The 20,851-nt window shown below is 39.5% G+C and overlaps 2 protein-coding genes across 2 annotated transcripts; both read left to right on the forward strand.

Moving 5' to 3' along the window:
• Positions 1–1,374: 1,374 nt before the first annotated feature.
• On the forward strand, positions 1,375–2,349 carry LOC309326949 (olfactory receptor 14A16-like; the record flags this gene model as incomplete). The annotated part of the gene is made up of 1 exon (XM_081835977.1): positions 1,375–2,349. The coding sequence occupies one exon, from the start codon at positions 1,375–1,377 to the stop codon at positions 2,347–2,349; it is 975 nt and encodes a 324-aa protein (XP_081692103.1).
• Positions 2,350–8,642: 6,293 nt separating this feature from the next.
• Positions 8,643–16,758, forward strand: LOC309326950 (olfactory receptor 14A16-like; the record flags this gene model as incomplete). Its single annotated transcript, XM_081835978.1, has 2 exons — positions 8,643–9,314; positions 16,471–16,758. The coding sequence occupies 2 exons, from the start codon at positions 8,643–8,645 to the stop codon at positions 16,756–16,758; spliced, it is 960 nt and encodes a 319-aa protein (XP_081692104.1).
• Between the last annotated feature and the right edge of the window lie 4,093 nt (positions 16,759–20,851).

A 20,851-nucleotide genomic window follows, 5' to 3' on the forward strand; every position in this document is an offset into this window, starting at 1 on the left:
TACATTTCCTTCAAAAGCTGTACATGAAGACACTGCAGAGAGAAACAGAAGATGTACTAATGGAAGAAAATCATAAAGATAAAAGAGTAAGTTTTCTCATTTTCTCTCTCACTCTGCAATTGGACTTCTCAATTTTCTTTGCTATCTACCTCTCTATTCAATTATTTTGCTATTTGTTAATCCCCCATCCACTCTTTATTCCATTCTACATTATTACTTGTCCTTCAATAGCACACCATTTTAGAAATATGTCTTCCTTTGCTATGCCTTTGCTATTTCAACCAAACAGCACCCTGTTTTCATATGCTGAAACAGATGGCAACCAAAATGTTCAAGATTCAGGAACAACTACCCTCTGGGGTTTGGTTATAATATTTGGATGGGGGAGGGAAAGGAGTTTCAACTTAGGAAACAAAGCTGAGTTGGGGGGGGACATAACAGAACTGTATAAAATTATTCATAGTGTGGAGAAAGTAAATAGGTTTCTCCATCTTTCATAATACTTGAACCTGGGGCTATCCAGTTTTGGATGTTGGAAGATTCAGAAATATCTTCTTCACATAGTACAGATGACCACCTCCTTGCATGGCTTTAAAAAGGGGAGTAGACAAATTCATGGAAGATAAGTCTGTCTCTGAATGTCAGTTGATGGGGAAAGACAAGTAGGGAGAGGGCTATTGCACATGTGTCCTTCTGTGAAAGAGGCACCTTATCTAAAGCAACACATTAGCTTGTGATAATTCACATAGAATTTGTAAAATGCATAATGACTTTAAGTGTAAATCAACTGAGTAGTGTTCCTTTTTTCATGGATGTAGAATTTCTCATAAATCCCTTTCATTTTACAGAAGTTGCTAGCCTGACTGAGCCAGGAACCTACCAGCTCAGCTGGACATATGCTGGATCCAAACTCCATGCATCCTGGAGGATCAAGCCATAGGATTTTGCCCTTTGGAAGAATATCCACTTCTTAAGATTTACACCAGCCTATATTTGACTGAGCCAAGTTAGGAGCAAGGAATCAGCCAGCTGACCTGGAGCTGTGTTGGAGCTCTGCAGCATCCTAAACTGCTCATACCCATAGATCTTGCCACAGGATTGCCCCCTAGTCTGCTAGACCTTTTAAATTCATCACATGATTCTTTTCAGTGTTTCATTTAACATATTAACAAAAGTACCCATCTTTAATTCACATCTCTTCAAATTCCCTCACTTTCCCCATAAAAAACTGATGAATAATTGTGAGTTATTTATACTAAAAAATTAAAGACAGGAAAAATCCTTCACAGAGACCTGTCCAAATAGTCTAACACTTTCTGCATGACTTCATGGCTATCTTCCTTTCCAGAAGCAGCTGAGTTTCCTGAGGAGAAAATGTCCAACACAAGCACAGTAACATACTTTCTACTTGTGGGTTTCTCTGAGATTCAAGAACTGCCCAAACTAAACTTCATAATGTTTCTCATAATATATTTTGTTGCCTTAATGGGAAATATTCTCATAATAACCACGGTAGTTCTCAATGTCCACCTCCATACCCCAATGTATTTCTTTGTCCTAAATCTATCCATTGTTGACCTTGGATACATTTCAGCCACTATCCCCAAAGCCATGACAAATTCCTTAATGAAGACTAGAGTGATCCTATATGCTCATTGTGTTGTCCAGTTATTTTCATTTGTTCTCTGTGGTGCATGTGAATTTTTCCTCTTGACAGTCATGGCCTATGACCGCTACGTTGCCATTTGTCATCCACTGCATTATGAAACCGTAATGAGCAGAGGCAGATGCATTCAACTGGCATGCTTTGCATGGACATTTGGCCTTCTAACAGCAACATTGCACACTGGGGCCACATTTGCAAGTCCCTTCTGCTCCATCGTCATCAACCAGTTCTTCTGTGAAATACCACAGATGCTCAGACTATCCTGCTCTGATTTGTATATTCTTGAAGTTGGAGCTATTGGTCTGACTGGCTGTTTATATTTTGGATGCTTCCTTTTCATCCTTGCATCTTATGTGCAGATATTTAAAGCAGTGATGAGAATCCCCTCTGTACAAGGAAGGCAGAAGGCCTTCTCTACCTGCCTGCCCCATATAATTGTACTATCCATGTTCTACTTCTTTGGTGTCTTTGCCTACATGCGGCCTGTCAATAGGATTCCATCGCCGATGGATCTGATTGCTGCTGTAGCCTATTGTGTTGTGCCACCATTGATGAATCCAATAATATATAGCATGCGAAACAAGGATATCAAAGGAGGACTCTGGAAACTGATTGCCTGGAAATCTCCTGGGAAGACAATTGTCCAATTGTCACTGCTCACTTCAGCATTTGCTCCTTCATGAAAATTCTCAAATTGTAATTATTTGTTAATAATGTAGCTGATGGAAAATAAGTGCTGGTTAAACTTTTCCTATATTTATCTTTTTAATAAAATAAAATAAAAACCTGAAGGAGACTGAGAGAGACATCCTCACTGAAGATGGGTGCTGGGTAACATGACTTGTATTTGGGGTGCATTAATAGATAAAATTCACCCTTGTGAAGAGGTCTACAATTAACTGACTGTGGTAGCATTTGAGATTTCACAGCAGCAAGGTATTATTGTTCAGGGAACTCTGCCCAGTGTCCCCTCACTCCCCATCAGAGGTTCAAAGTATATGGAACAAAACTGTGGTGTTTTTTATTACACTCTATGAGGGTTTAACACTGGATAATAATTGGATAATAACTGTAATAAGTAAGGCACACATCTTGGTTTTAAACACAAATTCTGAACATTTTAAAAATGGGTCCTCTGATGCATGTTTGGGTTAAAAGTGGGTCCTGAGACTAAAAAGGTTTAAGACTACTTGTTCACTGGAGGACACCATGTTGGCTACTCCTGCTTTGTATTAATATAATATAATATAATATAATATAATATAATATAATATAATATAATATAATACAAATCAATACCAGGAGTCCAGTGTTGGAATAGACGGATGACTGGGAGCAACTGCCAGGATCATATAACACCAGTCCTAAAGGATCTACATCGGCTCCCAGTACATTTCTGAGTACAATTCAACATGTTGGTGCTGACCTTTAAAGCCCTAAATGGCTTTGTCCCTACATATCTGAAGGAGCATCTCCACCCCCATCACTGAGCCCGGACACTGAGCTCCACCTTTGAGGGCCTTCTGGAGGTTCCCTCACTGTGAATAGTGAAGTTACAGGGAAACAGGCAGAGGACCTTCTCAGTAGTAGCACCTGCCCTGTGGAACACCCTCCTGTGAGATGTCAAGGAAATGAACAAGTATCTGACTTTTAGAAGACATCTGAAGGCAGCCCTGTATAGTGAAGTTATTCTGTTTGATGTCTTACTGTGTTTTAATTTGTTGGTAGCCACCAAGAGTGGCTGGGGAAACTCAGTCAGATGGGTGGCATATAAATTATTATTATTAATAATAATAATTATAACATTACTAATACTGCTGTATATTAACAGTGCATACTCTGATGTAGTGAAAAACCATTTCCTCCTCTACCACCCACCCACAAATAATTTAAAGTGAAGCTGTCTTTCTGGGCTGGAGGAGCATTGGACAATTTCCTGTTTGGGCTGGAGCTTTCCTCAAACAATAAGATCTTCCTGCTTCTGGAATGTTTCTGTGTTGTCCTTGCCTTTGATGCCCAGTTCAACTCTTTGTTTCTCGTTGACCTCAGCTTCCTGTATGTGGCATAGTAACGAATCCAAAGGGCTTACACAATGATACCTGTTTTGTGGTATCTATCCAACATTTTTTCCTCACTTTCTTATATTCCTTTATGTTTGCCATCTGTTATCCATGTCTAGATCCCCCCCCCCTTCAGGATTATATCATTCTGAAATTTCACTCATGATACATTTAGATTTATTGCTGATGTACTCAAATATCAGTTGAAGGCAGAAGCTGGAAAAGTTTGTGAAGAGATTAATCTATGGCTGTAACTAAGAAGGGTTTGAATAAAATAATTTGGTTGGAATTGACACTTCAAATATTTCAGTAGCTGTTTGTTGTAAGCATTACATCACTTCTAAAAGAAAAGTACATTTCCCCTCATTATTTCACAGTCCATTGTGCTCAGCTAAATTAGTTCAAAGGCATAAGACTGTCCCTTGAGGAACAGTTAAGCTAAATTCTTCCATCAAGACCACAAACACCTGAAAAACTGCCTTGATAATTACACTTCATTATATTGATTGGAAAGCATTATCTCAATAATGTTCACCTATTTCCCTTCTTATTTCTCTGATTTCTCTTCAGAGAAATAAAATAAGTGTACCATTTAAAAATAGTTGCAATAGTTAATTCAGAATTTGAATCCTCAGCAGATGAGAACTTTAATAAATCATGCTCACCTAGCATTGACCCTGAAAATCTTCCAAGTCTCACATTAAATGAGTTGTATAGAATGTGTGTTGTGTGTTCTCCTTATTTCCCTCAGAGACTAATTAAAACAGTTTGTAGATGCTAATGATTCATTATTTGTATTTCATTATTCCTGCCATCCCAGTCGGGGGGGGGAAATTGTCAAAATCTTACTGAGGTGTATATTTCACAGTTTTTCTGCAGAGAAAAGGAAAATAAAGCTTAGATTCAAACACTTTTTTAAAAAAATCCAATGTCCTATTACATAGGCCTACACTTTCAGATTGTGATTAGGTCAGGTGCAATCCTATAGTACTTACATGGAAGTAAGTCCCATAAAAATCACTGGGCTTACTTCTCAGCAGTCATGAATAAGAGTCTGCTGTAACTTCCCAAAAATATGAGAATCACCCTCACATTCTCCAAAGTAACAGAAATATGACCAATGGTGACACCAGGAAAAACAACAACAATGGGATGGGGTGGGGCATAGAGTGGTGAGAATTTGCTCCATATAGTAGATTCCTGAAAGAGAATGAATGCTATAGTACTCTATTTCACAGTCAAAATACATTTTCCCTGAAGGACACCTTATAGATTTTGATGGTAGACTTTCAAGTAAGGCTATGTAGCATTCCCTTGTTTTGAAACCTAGCTTAAGATAGTGTTTGCTGAATCACAGAATCGAAGAATTGCAGACTTGGAAGGGACCGCAAAGGCCATCTAGTCCAACTTTCTGCAATGCAGGAATACAACTCATGACCCTGAGATTAAGAGTCTCAAGCTCTACCGGCTGAGCGATTCTCACTGATCTCTACTTCTCAAAAGCTTTTCTCCTTCCACAAAAGAGGATCTTGTTTCTGTCATTTGGAGGGCAGTTGGGATTTTTTTAAAAGAATTTCTCTGCAATTTCAGAGGTTGGAGGGTTGAGCTTTCCTTACTGTTACAAGGTGGTAGAAGACGGAAGGTGTGTTATTCTAGCCATTACATATTTGTTCTGCACTCTGCAGTCTCTCTGGTCACCCATATTCATGAACTGAAAAAGGGTTCCCCTGAGCTGTAACTGAAGCACAGGGAGCTGCCAAGGCTGGCTACCAAGTGCCTGAGAATGGTGCTCTTGATGCTTTTATTTTTTTAGGAATTCCTTACTTTATGTTCCCCCCCTCATTGATTTCTCTGAGGCAGCTAATTGCATAATAGATAATATGCATGTTCATTAAATTCACATAGTTTTCTTCAGAACCTTTTGTAAAATGTCAATTTATACACATTTAAATGTTAAAATGATAAATTGAATAACTGAACACAATACTTGTATTTAATTGGTTTAATAATGATACCAATTAATACATGCAATGTGGTTCAGTTATTCAGTTTATCAATTTAATGTGTAAATGGGTCTAAACTGGCATTTTACAAAAGGTTCTGAAGAAAACAGTCATTCATAGATAGGTAGATAGATGGTGTATGATAGATGGCCCTGGAATATCAAGACATTTTTTTAAAAAAATGCTCTACCCTTTCCCACTGCATGCTCTCATATACAGGCGGGGGGGGGGGACTGCTACAAGTCTAGGCTGCGGTGGAAGCTTTTTGCATGCCTGGAAGTGGGCTTGCCCCAAAATGGGAGGAGGAGGAAGAGAGAGTCAAAGACAGGTGGCAGGGAGAGAATGCTAGAGAACCTCCACCCAGAAAGGAAGAGGCCTGGTGGGAAGTGGATAATGGCATAACCTCCCAACATTGTGGGAGGGCAATTTGAGGCACTCCCTCCATGCTGCCAACCTTGTTGCTCTTCTTGCTGCTGACACCTTCCTTGCCTGACTGGTCACTTGCCCCTCCCTCCCCCTTGCCCATTTGTCCGCTGTCGTCCTCCTCCTCCTCAGCCTCAGGGAAGAATTGGGAGATGCCACAGGACTTGCCATGGGCCTGACGCTACCTGACATGAGGTTGCACCAGCCTGCAGAGTGTCAGAAGATCCCTGTCCACAATATCCTTCTTAATAGGTTGTCTGCTTGAAAGACTAGTGGTAATTTCATTTCCTTACTTCTGCTCCTCTTTGGATGTTTGACTGTCATCAACAGTGGTTTCTCTTGAAAGTGAAATATCTCTGGAAGGGAACTTTTTGATATCCCTCCCCCCCCCCCACAAATACTAGATTCCTTCAGAAACTTAATGTACTCAGAAACATAGTTTAAAATATGCACAAGTTGCTGAGAACCAATTGAGCGCCTCTTCAGAGTATTTTAAAGGGTTAATTTGTCTTTCCTGCAGATTTGAACTGCTTAAGAGGAATAGAATTAACAGAATTATAATAAACTAAAAGCACTTTCCCCCTCTATTTATAAAAGATGATTTCCCAGCTGATTTTGTACGCTGAGACATAGTGGTCCCAAGGCAACAAGTTTCTCAAGTGCTCAGAAACAAAAAAGGAAGAAATGTTGCAGCAATCAAAACAGCTTCAATCACATGCACACATATATACTTCCTTGGCAGACTTGAATACTAGAATCAAATCCGAAGCTCATAGCGGTACGTATTAGGAATGCACTAGCTGTGAATTTCCTCCACTAAATGGATGGACTTGATTGCCTACAAAGCCCCTTTGCACTCCACGATGCTGCAGTTAAGACATTAAAAGTACTAAATTGGCAGGTATTACTTTAAACCATTCACTGTTTTATGCTTTTATTTTGGGTGATGGAGAGCCACCTGTTCAGTACTAAGGGCTGGTGAATTTGAAGGGCAGTGGTAAAACTACTGATGATTAATGATGCATTTCCCATATTCACAATTAGAGGCAGATACATACTCTTGATTTTAAAAATAATAATTTTCAATTCTTTTTATGACTTCATGGTTCTTGTACAACATGAAGCTACTGTCCTGATCTAAGAACTAAGGAATTTCTACATGTCTCTCCTCTTGCTTTATGGCAGGAGAGTGGAAAACATTTCCCCCTTATTATTATCACATTTCCTTGGGGTAACTAAAAAGATGCTGGATGCTAGCAATGGTTGGGGACTATGCCAGTGGAGGACAGTGTGAGAGACAAAATTGCATGGGGCCATCCACTCTTTCCTTCTGCAGCCCCTTTTCTCACCCCCCTCTCTTTCTCGCACAGAATGGTGCTGGGGAGATACAGATCAATTGTGCCAGAGGGTCTAAACTGACCATTACCTAAGAGCATTTGAAAATATATTGATGAATGCAGGTTGTGGTTTTTTAAAAAGACAAATGTTCAGGTAACAGATGATATGGAGCAAGTCAGATATTATGGGTCATTTGTTCCAAATCTTTCTCTGTTACATTCTCCCTGTCTCATATTCTTTTTTTATGTCTACTTTATTTATATTCCTGAGTCTTGGCTTCCTTCAATTATCGGTTCCAAATTCAACACTTGTTCTGCACTCAGCAAATGTGGGAGGATCTGTCCTGCTGATAGTGCTCAAAAGAGGGGAAAGGTGGTGTTTGCCGTTGTTCTCATTGATAACTTCTTTTGAAACAGTGAATATGAGCTAGGGCACACAAACATTTAAGTAGTTGATTTCTTTAAATTTTAACAAATGGTGTCTGAATGTGTGAATCAATTCAAATGACATGATGGTTAATTTGATTCATTGTGATACCAAAATATGACTTTTCATGGGCCAACTGCACATGAATGTCCTTATTTCATGGGCCAATGATTAATGGATAACAATAAAACTTTAGGTAGGGCTAGAAAAGATTCTGCTCTGAATCGTGTCAGCCAGTGTAAACAATACAGTGATACCTCGGGTTAAGAACTTAATTCATTCTGGAGGTCCGTTCTTAACCAGAAACTGTTCTTAACCTGAGGCTAATGGGGCCTTCCATTGCCACTGCACCGTCGCTGTGCGATTTCTGTTCTCATCCTGAAGCAAAGTTCTTAACCCAAGGTTAACTATTTCTGGGTTAGCAGAGTCTGTAACCTGAAGCGTCTGTAACCTGAAGTACCACTGTATTGATTAGGATAGATCAGGGGTGTGACTCAGCTTCCTATATTCCTAGCTGCATATGGTGCCAGCAGCAAATGTGGAAGAAGGCTTTTGCCCTTGTTTACCGCTTATGGACTTCAAAGAGACATCTGATTATCTACTAAAGAAAAAAAATGAGCTGGACTGAATAAGGTTTTGGTTTCATCCAGCAGAGTTCTTATATCAAGGATCAGGCACCTCCAAATTCTATCAGTTCTTTCTCTCCTTCTTCCCACAGGGTAGATGATGTCAAATGAGACCAATTTTCTTCTTCTGGGATTCTCTGATATGCGGGAGCTGCAAATTTTACACTTTGTGATATTTCTTCTGATTTATTTGGCTACTGTCATGGGAAATCTACTCATAATCATACTCATAACCCTCAACCGTCAACTTCACACGCCAATGTACTTTTTCTTGATGAATTTATCCATTGCAGACATTGGCAACATCTCCATCAATGTGCCCAAAGCCATGAGCAACTCCCTCATGAACACCAGGTTGATTTCATATCCAGAATGTGTTTCCCAAGTCTTTTTCCTCATCTTCTTTGCAGTGACTGACCTGGTCCTCCTCACAGTCATGGCTTATGATCGATATGTCGCCATCTGCAATCCACTACGATATGAGACAGTGATGAACATGAGAGCCTGCATCCAAATGGCAGCTAGTGCATGGATGACTGGCCTTTTCAATGCTATGTTACACACTGGGGGCACATTTTCCATCACTTTCTGCTCTAACGTTCTCAACCAGTTTTTTTGTGAAATCCCACAATTGCTGAAGCTCTCCTGTAATGACAATTATATGACAGAAGTTGGGATCAATGTATTTGCAGCATGTGAAGCTTTCGGTTGCTTTATCTTCATAATCTTTTCTTATGTTCAGATTTTCACCAACGTACTAAGAATCCCCTCAGTGCAAGGGAAGAAGAAAGCCTTATCTACCTGCTTGCCACACCTCATTGTTGTCTCCTTATTTATCTGCACTGGCACCCTTGGCTATTTGTGCCCAACTCAAAATGCCCCCAAAGATCTGGTCATGATGATTTCTGTGCTATATTCTATGTTGCCACCCATGATGAATCCAGTGATTTATAGCATGAGAAATCAAGAGATCAGATCAGCACTGTCAAAACATTTTGGATGGAAACTATGTTCCAAGCATCAAATGAAAATCATTTTGTAATCTACTGTATTTTGATATGGGCATTAAGGAGGGAGAATAAATTATTTTGGTTTGCATTTTAACATCACCCACCATACTTTGTCAGTCCCTGACTTTCTAATCGATTGGAACATGACTCTCAGTGAGATAGTGCATTTCTCCAATTTTTGCAATGCAGTGGCACGTCAAATAAATGTGCAAGAATATGTTTGTTTTAATGAAAAGGTGCATAAAGAATAGGGTGAGAGACAATTTAAACAAACAAAATGCACATTTTAGGGGCAAAATGGATACCTCAGGTGAACAAACCTACAATTTTAATTGGATTTTAGTAAAAAAAAAAATTAAAAGTGAGTGGTTTGATGAATAAATTATTGTGTATATGCAAAATTGACATGGAGTAGAAATATTCTGGTCCATTTACAGCAAGTACATATCTTCTTAAAAGTATATGTTCTGTAGTACTAATGGTGGATTTGGTGTGGTTTTTTTAAAGGACTTATAATTATTTCATAATCAGAAAGAAGGAAGGGAAGGGAAGGGAAGGGAGGAAGTGTTTGTTTGTTCATTTATTTAATTAATTACATTTACTTACCTGAATAGTTGCACTCCCAGCCTCTGAAGATTGGGGGCTCAAGTTTATTCCCAAGTTTATTCTGAAATGTTTGGGATTTCCTTTTATAGCCCTTCCTAGGAATTGAGATCTAATGGGGTTGCCCTTCTTAGGGAGCAATCCAATATTCAAGAAGCAAGCATGAAAAGTATGTAGCAGAATCATCTGGTAGACATATTTGTTGTTGCTCTGTACCCCATAGATATTATTTTGTTGAGTTTTAAAAAATTAAACCATTATTGCAGTTCATTTATCCATTGCAGACATTGGCAACATCTCCATCAATGTCCCCAAAGCCATGAGCAACTCCCTCAAAAACACCAGGTTGATTTCATATCCAGAATGTGTTTCCCAAGAAAGAAAGTCCTTTTTGTTTTAGGGCAGAAGTACTGGGATTTAAATTCCTACAATTCTTACCAGTAAGGCCCCAAAGAGCTAGGAATCTGACCAGGGCCCCCGACTTGCTCCCCATTGAGGGGGTCAAGCTACGTGACATGTCACGTGACTCTACCCAGCTTGCCCAGCAGGATGCACGGAGGGCGATCTTCATGTTTGTTTGTCCCAGCTGCTGCCCGGCTCCTGTGCTTCCAGGCTGCTGGGCAGAGGCTGGGGTGCACGGATGTTGTGCAGCGGTGGCAGAGGTTGTTGGCAGCCCTCCCCCCCCAATATTGTGGGGCACTGCCCCCTGCTGAAAAATAGTGGGGGAGCTGAAGCCTCCTCTGCCCCTTATACCCGGTGCGCCTGGATCTGACTATCTGAAATACCACTTCCTATTACACATGCCTTCACATGAAGTGCTCTTCCATCAGACACCAGTTATGTGGTGTTTGGTGTGAGGAAGATTCCATGCTTGTTGCACTTTTTGGTTTAAATACTTTCCCCAGAAAAGCTAATCTTTCACCATACTTACATTGTTTCAGCACCACTGAAAAGGCTTGGTTATTTGTAAACAAGGTTGGTTTACATTTTCTATTGACATTCAGAAACACCGTATGTGTTCGTATGTGTTTGTTCATTTATTTAATTAATTACATTTACTTTCCATAAAATATCTCAAAGTAATTTCATAATAAGAACATAAACAATAAAGAGATTTAAAAACAGGCTGCTGTTTCCAGCCATGAACCTGAATAGTTGCACTCCCAGCCTCTGAAGATTGGGGGCTCAAATTGGACATAATGGGAGATAGCAGAGGCTAGCTTCCCCCTTAATTCCCCCAATGAATTTGGGGGGGTGCCTTGAACCCACAGACACCTTCTGCTGTCAGAGTTGGAAGACTTCACCAAGAATAGAGGGGCAGGGTGCTGTGTTATGCCGTGACTCCATTTTGAAGAAAGCCTTGATCAACTACCTAGTTCACTGTGGATCCCCTTCTATTTTGGATAATTGGGTTAAGTAAAAGGCACCGCAGCTGGCCTGATGCTGACAAAAGCAGCTGGCCTGATGTTGACAAAAGCTGATAACAATTTGACAGCTAATTTGCAGGTTAAATTGCTGCTGGGATGGGACTTTGAAAAAAGAGGGGTAGAACCTTTGACCACCATTTACTTACCTCCGTGTACTTCTGAATCCTATCTGTCAGAAATAATGGGAGCCATGTCAATGAAGTACCCTCCTAACTCCCATTCCCTCAGGATGATCCATGGTTGACAATACAGGAAAACCAATGGGGCAACATTTCCCCTTCCAGCTCCTGGCCCAAAGCGGTTTCCATGCTGAAGCCTGGCCAGAAGCCAGAATGGAAAGGATCTCAATTATCAATTTCATATAGAAACATTTGAAACTATGTCAAACAAACAAACAAACAAACAAACAAACAAACCACTTGTTCACACAACTTGTTCAAAAAGGGGGTGTTGGACACAAAATGACAGTTCTTCAAATTGGAGGAGTCCGATTATGTTTTCATTTTCAAAAGAGGCCATATTATCACCTCATTTAGTACTTCCCCTGAGATAAGTGTTTATAACTTTGCTAGCCCAACTGTAGAAGTCTAAACATCCTGATTTCAATGACCAGGATGAGAATACAAGCAATTAGCTACACTTCTCCCAAGAGCCTGTCGACATTTCAAGGTCAACAAAGTACAGTAGGAGGTATTCAAGAAGAGAGTGAGGGGGCAGGGTAAGACAACATCAGGGCTTCTTTCTATCAGAATGACCCCCTCTTAATGCTAAAGGACACCATCTGCCCTGTGAGAAATGAGAACAGAGTGATATATGCAGGCAAGCAATTTCAGGTCCTCCTCCAGTTGAACTGTCCTCTACCACTTCCCCAATTCACCTTTATATTTTATATCATTTTATCATTTTAAAATTGTAAATGGTCTTGGCCTCAGCAGAAAGGTAGTATAGCTATATGTAACAAAAATGCCCCAAAAACATAGCCTCCTCCAGAATAGCTACTGAAAAACTAGAATACAATCAAAATGGATCTCAGCAATGCTGTCTGCAAAGCGCTTTGCAAGCATGTGTCAGTGGGCCTCAGTGTCATCATCTATTTTCTCTTGAGGAGATAGCTACTGTCTCAAAGGCCTTTGGTAATATGGAGCAGCTTCTTGCAGCATAGAATCCCTGTACTCTTGAGTCTGAACCTGGACCTGAAGCTATGAGAATGAATTACTGACATAGGTCTAGCTCCCATGAGTTGAACAGTTCCATTAGCTTATCAGTGCCAATTATCTAGGCTAGGGTAAGGGAAATAATAATAAAGGCAAAAGAAGAAATATCAACAAACTTTTCTGATTAGCTGCACTGAGCTCCTGGGAACACGTCTCCAAGAAACCAAAGACAGACATATAAATTCCTTTCCACAACTGAAAAACTGAAAAGCTACACTGAAAGACACAGAGTCTTGATTCAAATGAAGAATGGAAGTGATGCAATGAAGAGACAAATGCAAACACTTCACTGATCCAGCTGGAAGACAAATTGCATCTACAGTACTGTTGATAATACACAGTGCTTTTTCTGGGGGTACTCAAGGGCATGCAGTCCTGAAACTCATCCCCCCCTTCAATGTTTAAAGTGTGTTACTTACTGTAGCAACTTCATGGTGAGTACCAGTACCATTTTTCTTTTTAAAAGCACTGATAATATGTATGAGGAAAAGTAAATACAGTAAACAGTTTCTTATTCCCACCCCCTTTCTTCTCACCATTCTCATCCCCATTCTCTTGTCTCTTTGCCCATTCATCTTCCAAGCACAATTTCTCCATCTTTTTCTTTTCCCTCAGATGCTCAGGGCAGACTGAAGACACACAATGAACAGAATGAGTTATATACGGGGAGAGAAAGAGAGAGAATAGAATAGAATAGAATAGAATAGAATAGAATAGAATAGAAAATAGATAAATAAATAAATAGCCCAACTTTCATGAAACCAAATGTGCTTGCTTGCTGTGTTTGTGAGACACTTTGTAGACAGGTTTTTAGAGTGACAAACTTTCCTGGAATGAGCAATTAAAGTAAATTAAAATGTTGTTTTCTAACTATGCAAAAGACCCCATTTGCACTTGTAACAGTGTGGGGGTCTTTGAAGACCATGTTGTGTCTCAGCAGCACTTCCTGGAATGACCCTGTCACATCATCATTTCAGGAAAACCTGCTAGGCTAGAAGCCAGTCTGAAATAGCCCAATGTCACTGTGTGTACGTCCAGGGCATGCGAAACACGTTTTGACCTTTTTTTAAAAAAAGGAATCTCAGCCACCTCATTACATTAACAAGGAAGTCACTGCAAAATTCTCATAAATAGGAATTATATGAAGGTCTTACATTCCTAGCAAAAGAGACAGAAAAAAATATTGAGTGTTGCAGGGAGTTTTTTGGGTTGCGTGGGGAGAGGGGGGAGAAAGCAGGCTTTGATACAGCACAGCATGATGTTTAGATCATGTAACAGCATTGCCAGAATAGCCATGGGGAGAGTTGTCATCTGAATTGACCACAGGGCCTATATCCTGTGTCCATATCTCTGTACTGTGGCATGTTGTTGCTGGTTATAGGTTGGGATACTGGTCTTAGAAAACAGACCCTCCAAGTGTCCCTTTTTTCCAGGGATGGCCCTGATTTAGAGAAGCCGTCCCAGTTTCTGATGTGATCCTGGAATGTCTCGCTTGTCCTTATGGTGTTCTTATTTTCATTGGAGAAATGTTGGAGGGGATGGTAGGATGTCCCTTTTTCATTTGTGAAATGTTTGAGAGTTTGGAGTTATCCAACCCCTGAGCCGTCTGAAGGCAATCCTGTATAGGGAAGTTGTTGTTTTTTAAATGTTAAAAGTTTTATTATGTTTTTTATATATGTGGGAAGCTGTCCAAAGTGCTGGGGCCACCCAGTAGGATATGTGGGGTATAAATATTAAAATTATCATTATGGAGTGGGGTGTCCCAATTTTGATCGGAGAAATGTTGGTGAAAGTAATGTGTGAGTACTATCAGCTGGGAAGTAAAAGTGAAATCAAGATATAGCACCTGTATAAGTCAGTAGGTTTCCTATATAAAGTGGGGGGTTCCCTTATATCCCCAGTATGTTGTTGCACTATATTCTCCAAAAAGTGAATGTCTTCCCTGGATTGGTCTAGGCTCGGGTTGTTGCTGGGGTGTAATTGCTGTTGGAATAGCCTACATGTCTCAGGTGTCAAAGGTCTCATCAAAGCAGAGGAGAGACTATGGTGGGCAGAAGCTGAGAAAGTGTTGTTCTAAGCCACCCATGAGGATGCTAACCTACTGCATGAAAATGCATCATCATCATCATCATCATCATCTAAGGTCCCAGGGTAGTACACAACACTATAAAAATGCCATATTAAAATCACTTAAAACAATTTCAGTTTGGAAAAAGAGGTGTAACCCAAGATGTGTGTGTGTGTGTGTGTGTGTGTGTGTGTGTGTGTGTGTGAATATGTTTGTATTTGTGGTATCAAGAAATAGGGTGAAGATATCTGCCTTCAGTATGTGGTGTAAACTCTATAATGAAAGTGCAAAATTCACCTTTTTTGAAAGTGGTTTGTACAAAAAAAGTACCCTATCCAAGAACAGTCCCACGAACTTTTAAGGAGACTGGAACTACCAAGAGGGGCCCCTCTGCCATTCTTGACACAAGGCAGAGTCTTGTAGAGAAGGAGGTAATATAAGATATCAGGAGGCCAATTCACTTAGCATTCTAAATAGTAATAGGAGTAGTTTAATTGAGCCCAGAAACTAATTTGTAAACCACTGAAGGTGATTTGTGAGTTCAAAATTGAACCCTAGTCAGTAATAAGACTGCTACATTGTGAAGCAGCTGTAATTTCCGAGATATCTACATATTCTTCTCAAGGCTAAAGTAGTTATATAGAATTTTCTCCTATGCCTCAAAGCTTATCATCCATTCAAATGCATATATGACATCCACTTTGTTGTACTATGAGGAAAATGTTGCAGGGGCAACAGGATTATCACAGTCCTCCCTACATAAAGCACAAATTTCATGGTGGATTGCAGCACTGCCCAAAATATTGTTAATTATGAATTTAAATTATCTGCATACAAGCATTAAATAAAATGGAGAATCAGTTCTGATATTTGATGGGATTTTCTCTCACTCACAGGTAGCTCAAAATTTTGTGTGACATGCAAAATGAATAATCTCACTTTCACATCTGGATTTCTACTTCTAGAATTTTCTCATATCCGAGAACTACAGATATTACACTTCCTTGTGTTCCTAGGACTATACTTGATAACTGTAATCGGGAATCTTTTGATCATCTTTGTAATAGCCTTTGACCATCACCTGCATACACCAATGTACTTCTTCCTCATGAACTTGGCCATTTCTGATATTGGCTCAGTTTCTGTCATTCAACCCAAATCCATGGTTAATTCAATCATGAATAACAGGCACATTTCTTATGGTGAATGTGTCTCTCAAGTTTTTTTCTTTTTTCTCTTTGGATGCGCTGATATTACTGTGTTAACCATAATGGCACATGACAGGTATGTTGCCATATGTAATCCACTACAATATGAAGTAGTCATGAACAAAGGGGCCTGCATTCAGATGATTATCTTTGCATGGATCACCTGTATTCTCTATGCTGTGCTACACACAGCAGGCACATTTTCCATGACCTTCTGTTCCAATCGTGTTGATCAATTCTTCTGTGAAGTCGCAAAACTACTAAAATTGTCTTGCTCTGATTTATACCTAGTTGAAGTTGGACTTCTTGTACTTAGCTGGATTTCTGTGTTTGGATGCTTTGTCTTCATTATTGTAACTTATGCGTATATCATGACTACAGTCCTCAAAATGCCTTCTGAACAAGGACGGCATAAAGCCCTCTCCACCTGCCTGCCCCACCTCCTGGTTGTCTCTCTGCTTATGTTCACTGGACTTTTTGCCTACATCGGACCAGCTAGTAATAGCTCATCTGGGATGGATCTAGTCTTTGCTGTGATATATACAATACTTCCTCCTATGATGAATCCCTTCATCTACAGCATGAGAAACAAAGAGATCCAAACAGCATTGAAGAAGCTATTGAGCCTTAAACACTTTTGTGACACTGTTCCCAGATATATCCAGAAATCCTTGGGATTTCCTTGAACAGTCGTCCCCAGGCGTTGAAAGTGTTGAGATCTGCGAAAGAATTCCCATTACTGGAGACAGATAAAATGTGGGGCCACAGGGTCTTCCATGTCTGCTAATAGTTATCATGGTCGCTAAATATTATCTCTTTTAATTTATATTGATGTTTTTAAAATATATTCTATCTATTTGCTCTGTTTAGCTTTGCTTTTATGCTGGGGTTGTTTCTTTATTATTGATGATGTGTGCTTGTTTTAAATGATGCTGATGCTGGTTTATTTTAGCCTTATTGATGTACATCCTGAGATCTCCGCGTTAAGCATAGATGTAAATATTTTGCCTCCCATGTTTAACTATGTTTGCTTGCACCATTTTATCTTTTCAGAACATGTATGTGTAATCTCCCTGCATTCCCTGCATGTTTTTTCTGGAGCCTTTAAGCAAGAAGGATTGTAGGATTAACTTCCTGTTTTTCTATTAATGTGCGATGTTGATGCCTGGTATTAATGGTGTATTTTTCTCAAAAGTCTTATGTGGGAACAGTTGAGGTAATGCCATTGCAATTCAAAACTGCAACAGCAAGTCAATCGACCATACCAGCTATATTGTACCAATATTTCTGCGAAATCCAAAACTACTAAAATTGTCTTGCTCTGCCTTGTTCCTATCTGAAGTTGGATTTCTTTTATTTAGCACTATCATAACATTAGGGTGATTTATCTTCAGTGTTATAACTTCAGGGTGGATCTTAACTGCTGTCCTCAAAATCCATTTTGAACAGTGGAATACTATTATTATAGTATTAATATTAATAATGGCACAAGGCCCTCTCCATTTGCCTGCTCCTTTGCCTTGTTTTCTCTGTACTCTTGTTCACTGGACTCTTGATCTGGATCTTGTCTTTGCTGTGATATATACTAACTAGAAATAAATAAATGCACAGGATGGTTATTAGAAGTAAGAAGCTGCACAGAAATCCAAGTCAAATTGTGTGTGTGTGTATATGGACATACTGATACAGACTAATATTGTTGTAGGATTAAAAGATTTGCTTTGAATATTTGGGTCCTCTTTAAGCCCATTATGTTGTATTTCCATGAATGGACTCCGTAGGAGAAGACACTGCAGTCCATTGAGTTGCCATAAAGAGACAGTGATTCATGCTTGCAGAAGGAGGCAGGAGGCTCCCCCTCTTCAGCTGAATGCCACATCATCCTAGTGGTAGGAAAACCATAGGACAGAATAGGCTCTGGCCCAACCTTTTTATGACTGGCAGGCACCTTCCTGAAAGGTGATGGTAAGGGTCACGCCAAATCACCTCCAGGAGGCTCTGCCTGCAGCTATGGGAAGCAGTGGTGAAGGAAGTTGCAAAGGTACAAGGGGGGAGGGAGGAAATAGGTGAGTGACAAGGGGCAGTGGCAGGGTAGTGGTGGTTGTGGGGGCATGATACATACCGGCTCTTATTTTTCTTTAAGACCAAACCAAAAAAACACTTAATACAACAATGCTGTATCTTTTTTTCATGTTATATTGAAGTATTTTAATTAGTAAATAAAATGCAAAAGGCTAAGGTGGTTCAATGATTTTTCTCTGCATGGGAAAACCAGTGCTCTGTCACAAAAGCCACCTTGTAGATATTTCTGTCATGTTCCTGAAAAGGAATAACAGTCAGCACTCAAGGAACTACCATCAAAAGAGTGTCACCTTGTGCTTATTGCAATCTTTCAAGTGCTTGAAAAATAATAATAATAATAATAAAAGATTCACCACCCTTTTCCATTTTGTGTTTCTTTTAAATTTTGAATTGGAAGATTAGACGGAATCTGAAGATTCATGCTGTTCTCCCACAAAGCACTGTAGAAAATGCAATACCTCACTTTCTCTTTGAGAGCCAATATGGATAGGAATGGCTTCAGATTTATGATTATGCCACAGTGACAACACAGCTGATTTTGTATCTCTAAGACTGGTGTTTGTATTGGGAAGCCTTTTGTTTGCTTGAGGGGAGGTTGTGGCCTCACCTGCCCCTCCTCAGTAAGGGTATCCAGTTAGAGGGATCCGGGGTGTGATTTTTTTTCTGGAGCCTTCGCATGGGCTAGAGCCATGTCACAGTTCCCTACGGGAACCCCTGACTTAAGTTATAGGGCACTTCCTAATGGTGGACTCCCTGCAGACAGGCAGGAGTCAAGATATAGTCTGGCTTCACCCAAAGCCTAAGCCAAACCACTCACATCTGTAACCAATAAAGTTGTGGTCTTTTTGAACCCATGAACCATAATATTCTGCATCAGTGTGATTTATTGTTCTCCTGGGAACTTTGTGGCTCGGTTGCCTTGGGATGCAAGGAACTGCTGAAGTGGTCAAACCAGTCTCTTTAGTAATGGTCCTAGTCAGCTTGCTAAGAATACACGTAAAATGTCTTAAGTATCAAAAAGGAGAATTATTTTAGGGGTTTTTTTGGAATATCCCATACTTGTTTTTATAATATTCAGTATTGTCCAGAAATTCTTAATTTTCAGTATTATTAAGGGTCCCTGAATGGATTCCCAGCAAAGTACTTTCACGGTGAAAATGACACAAAGCAAACATAAAACAGCAGTAAATTCATTCATTTATTTTACATACATGTCATAAAATAAATAAAAAAGAGAACTGTCATTGTGAAGTTCTGTGTTTCAGGTTGTGTCACCACCAAACCCCTTTGCTGAAGCTTGGTCTTTATGTTGACTCAGCTCCTCAACAGTTCTGTCAAACAGATTAACATTTGGGAATCAAATTATAAAACCCTATGTAACATAGAAACATCATTTACAACAACCAACTGCATCTGCAAAATGCTTTGTTGAGCCAGCCTCTCAACAATGTTCTATTTTCTCTGGAGGGAACAGCTGTAAAAGGCAATAAGGAACAACTCTTTGCAGGTATAGTACTTGTACTTTAAGCCTTAACTGGAACATCGGGGGGGGGGGGATAGAATTAGACATCAACATTCCTATTGCCTTATTGGTGCCAATCATCTATGTAGGATAGTGTGGGAACAAACAAAGAGAAGGTAATGGGGGGGGGGGGGAATTCAACACCACTTTCCTGATCAGGTGTACTGGGCTCCTGAGAGCATGTCTCAAAGAAGTCAGAGAAAACAGAACTATAAATTCCTTCCCACAGCAGAAAAACCTCAGTGTTAATAGATACATACAGAGGATTAATTTTCAAAGAAAGAATTAAGGAAGTTCAAAGGACTGGGTGAACTACGTGCCTTGTCTGCCCATTGAAACATTGTTGAGACAAGATAAAGTTCAATCTACACATACATGCAACATAATACTTCAAAGTCTTCTTCCTGAGCAACTGGAATATCTCTTTTGAAATCTGCTGCATTTGAGCTGATAGGAGACTTCTGCATGGAACCAGTGATGGTTACTTTAACAATGAAAGTGAGTAAATCCATTTTCAATCATTTAATGACAAAACTCTATGCTCAAAGTAGGTCTCATTAAATTTAGTGGGATTTACTCTCAGCTAAGTGTTCACAGTATTGCAGCCTACATTACTAAAATGTATATATGATCTGTTATGCCAAAAATAAAAGTTTTATTGAGGACTAATAAATTTATTGTGCAGGGAATTTTCATATATAATACATATTGATCTCTTAAGAAGTCAAAGGCCAAAGAAGAAGAAGAAGAAGAAGAAGAAGAAGAAGAAAAACCTCCTATACAAACTTATCCTAACTTTTTGACTTCATGGTTAGTGCACAAACAACCAGACAAAATTGAAGATGCCATTGTAGGTTTGTCATCACATTCCTGAACAGTATCAATAGTCTGTTGGTGCCTGAAAAACGTACACATTTATTATGGCTTTTTGGGAACCAAGGTCCACAAATCATTATCTTGAGTATACATGTGGCTGTGGTTAGCTTTTGTGGTAGGGGATGGAGGGTGTAAACAGTGAATCACTAAAAGTACAGAGACAGTGAAAAATAGACAATTAACTAAGTATATGGATTGGTAAACCATTTAATACATGTTTAGTTATTAAAAAGTACATTGGAACAGTTCAATTTAGAAGTTATAACACTGTACCTCTTGCAATTTAGTAGTTTCATGGT

This window comes from Podarcis erhardii, assembly GCF_964252035.2.
Source record: "Podarcis erhardii genome assembly, chromosome: 13".
In the NCBI taxonomy this organism is placed as follows: Eukaryota; Metazoa; Chordata; class Lepidosauria; order Squamata; family Lacertidae; genus Podarcis; species Podarcis erhardii.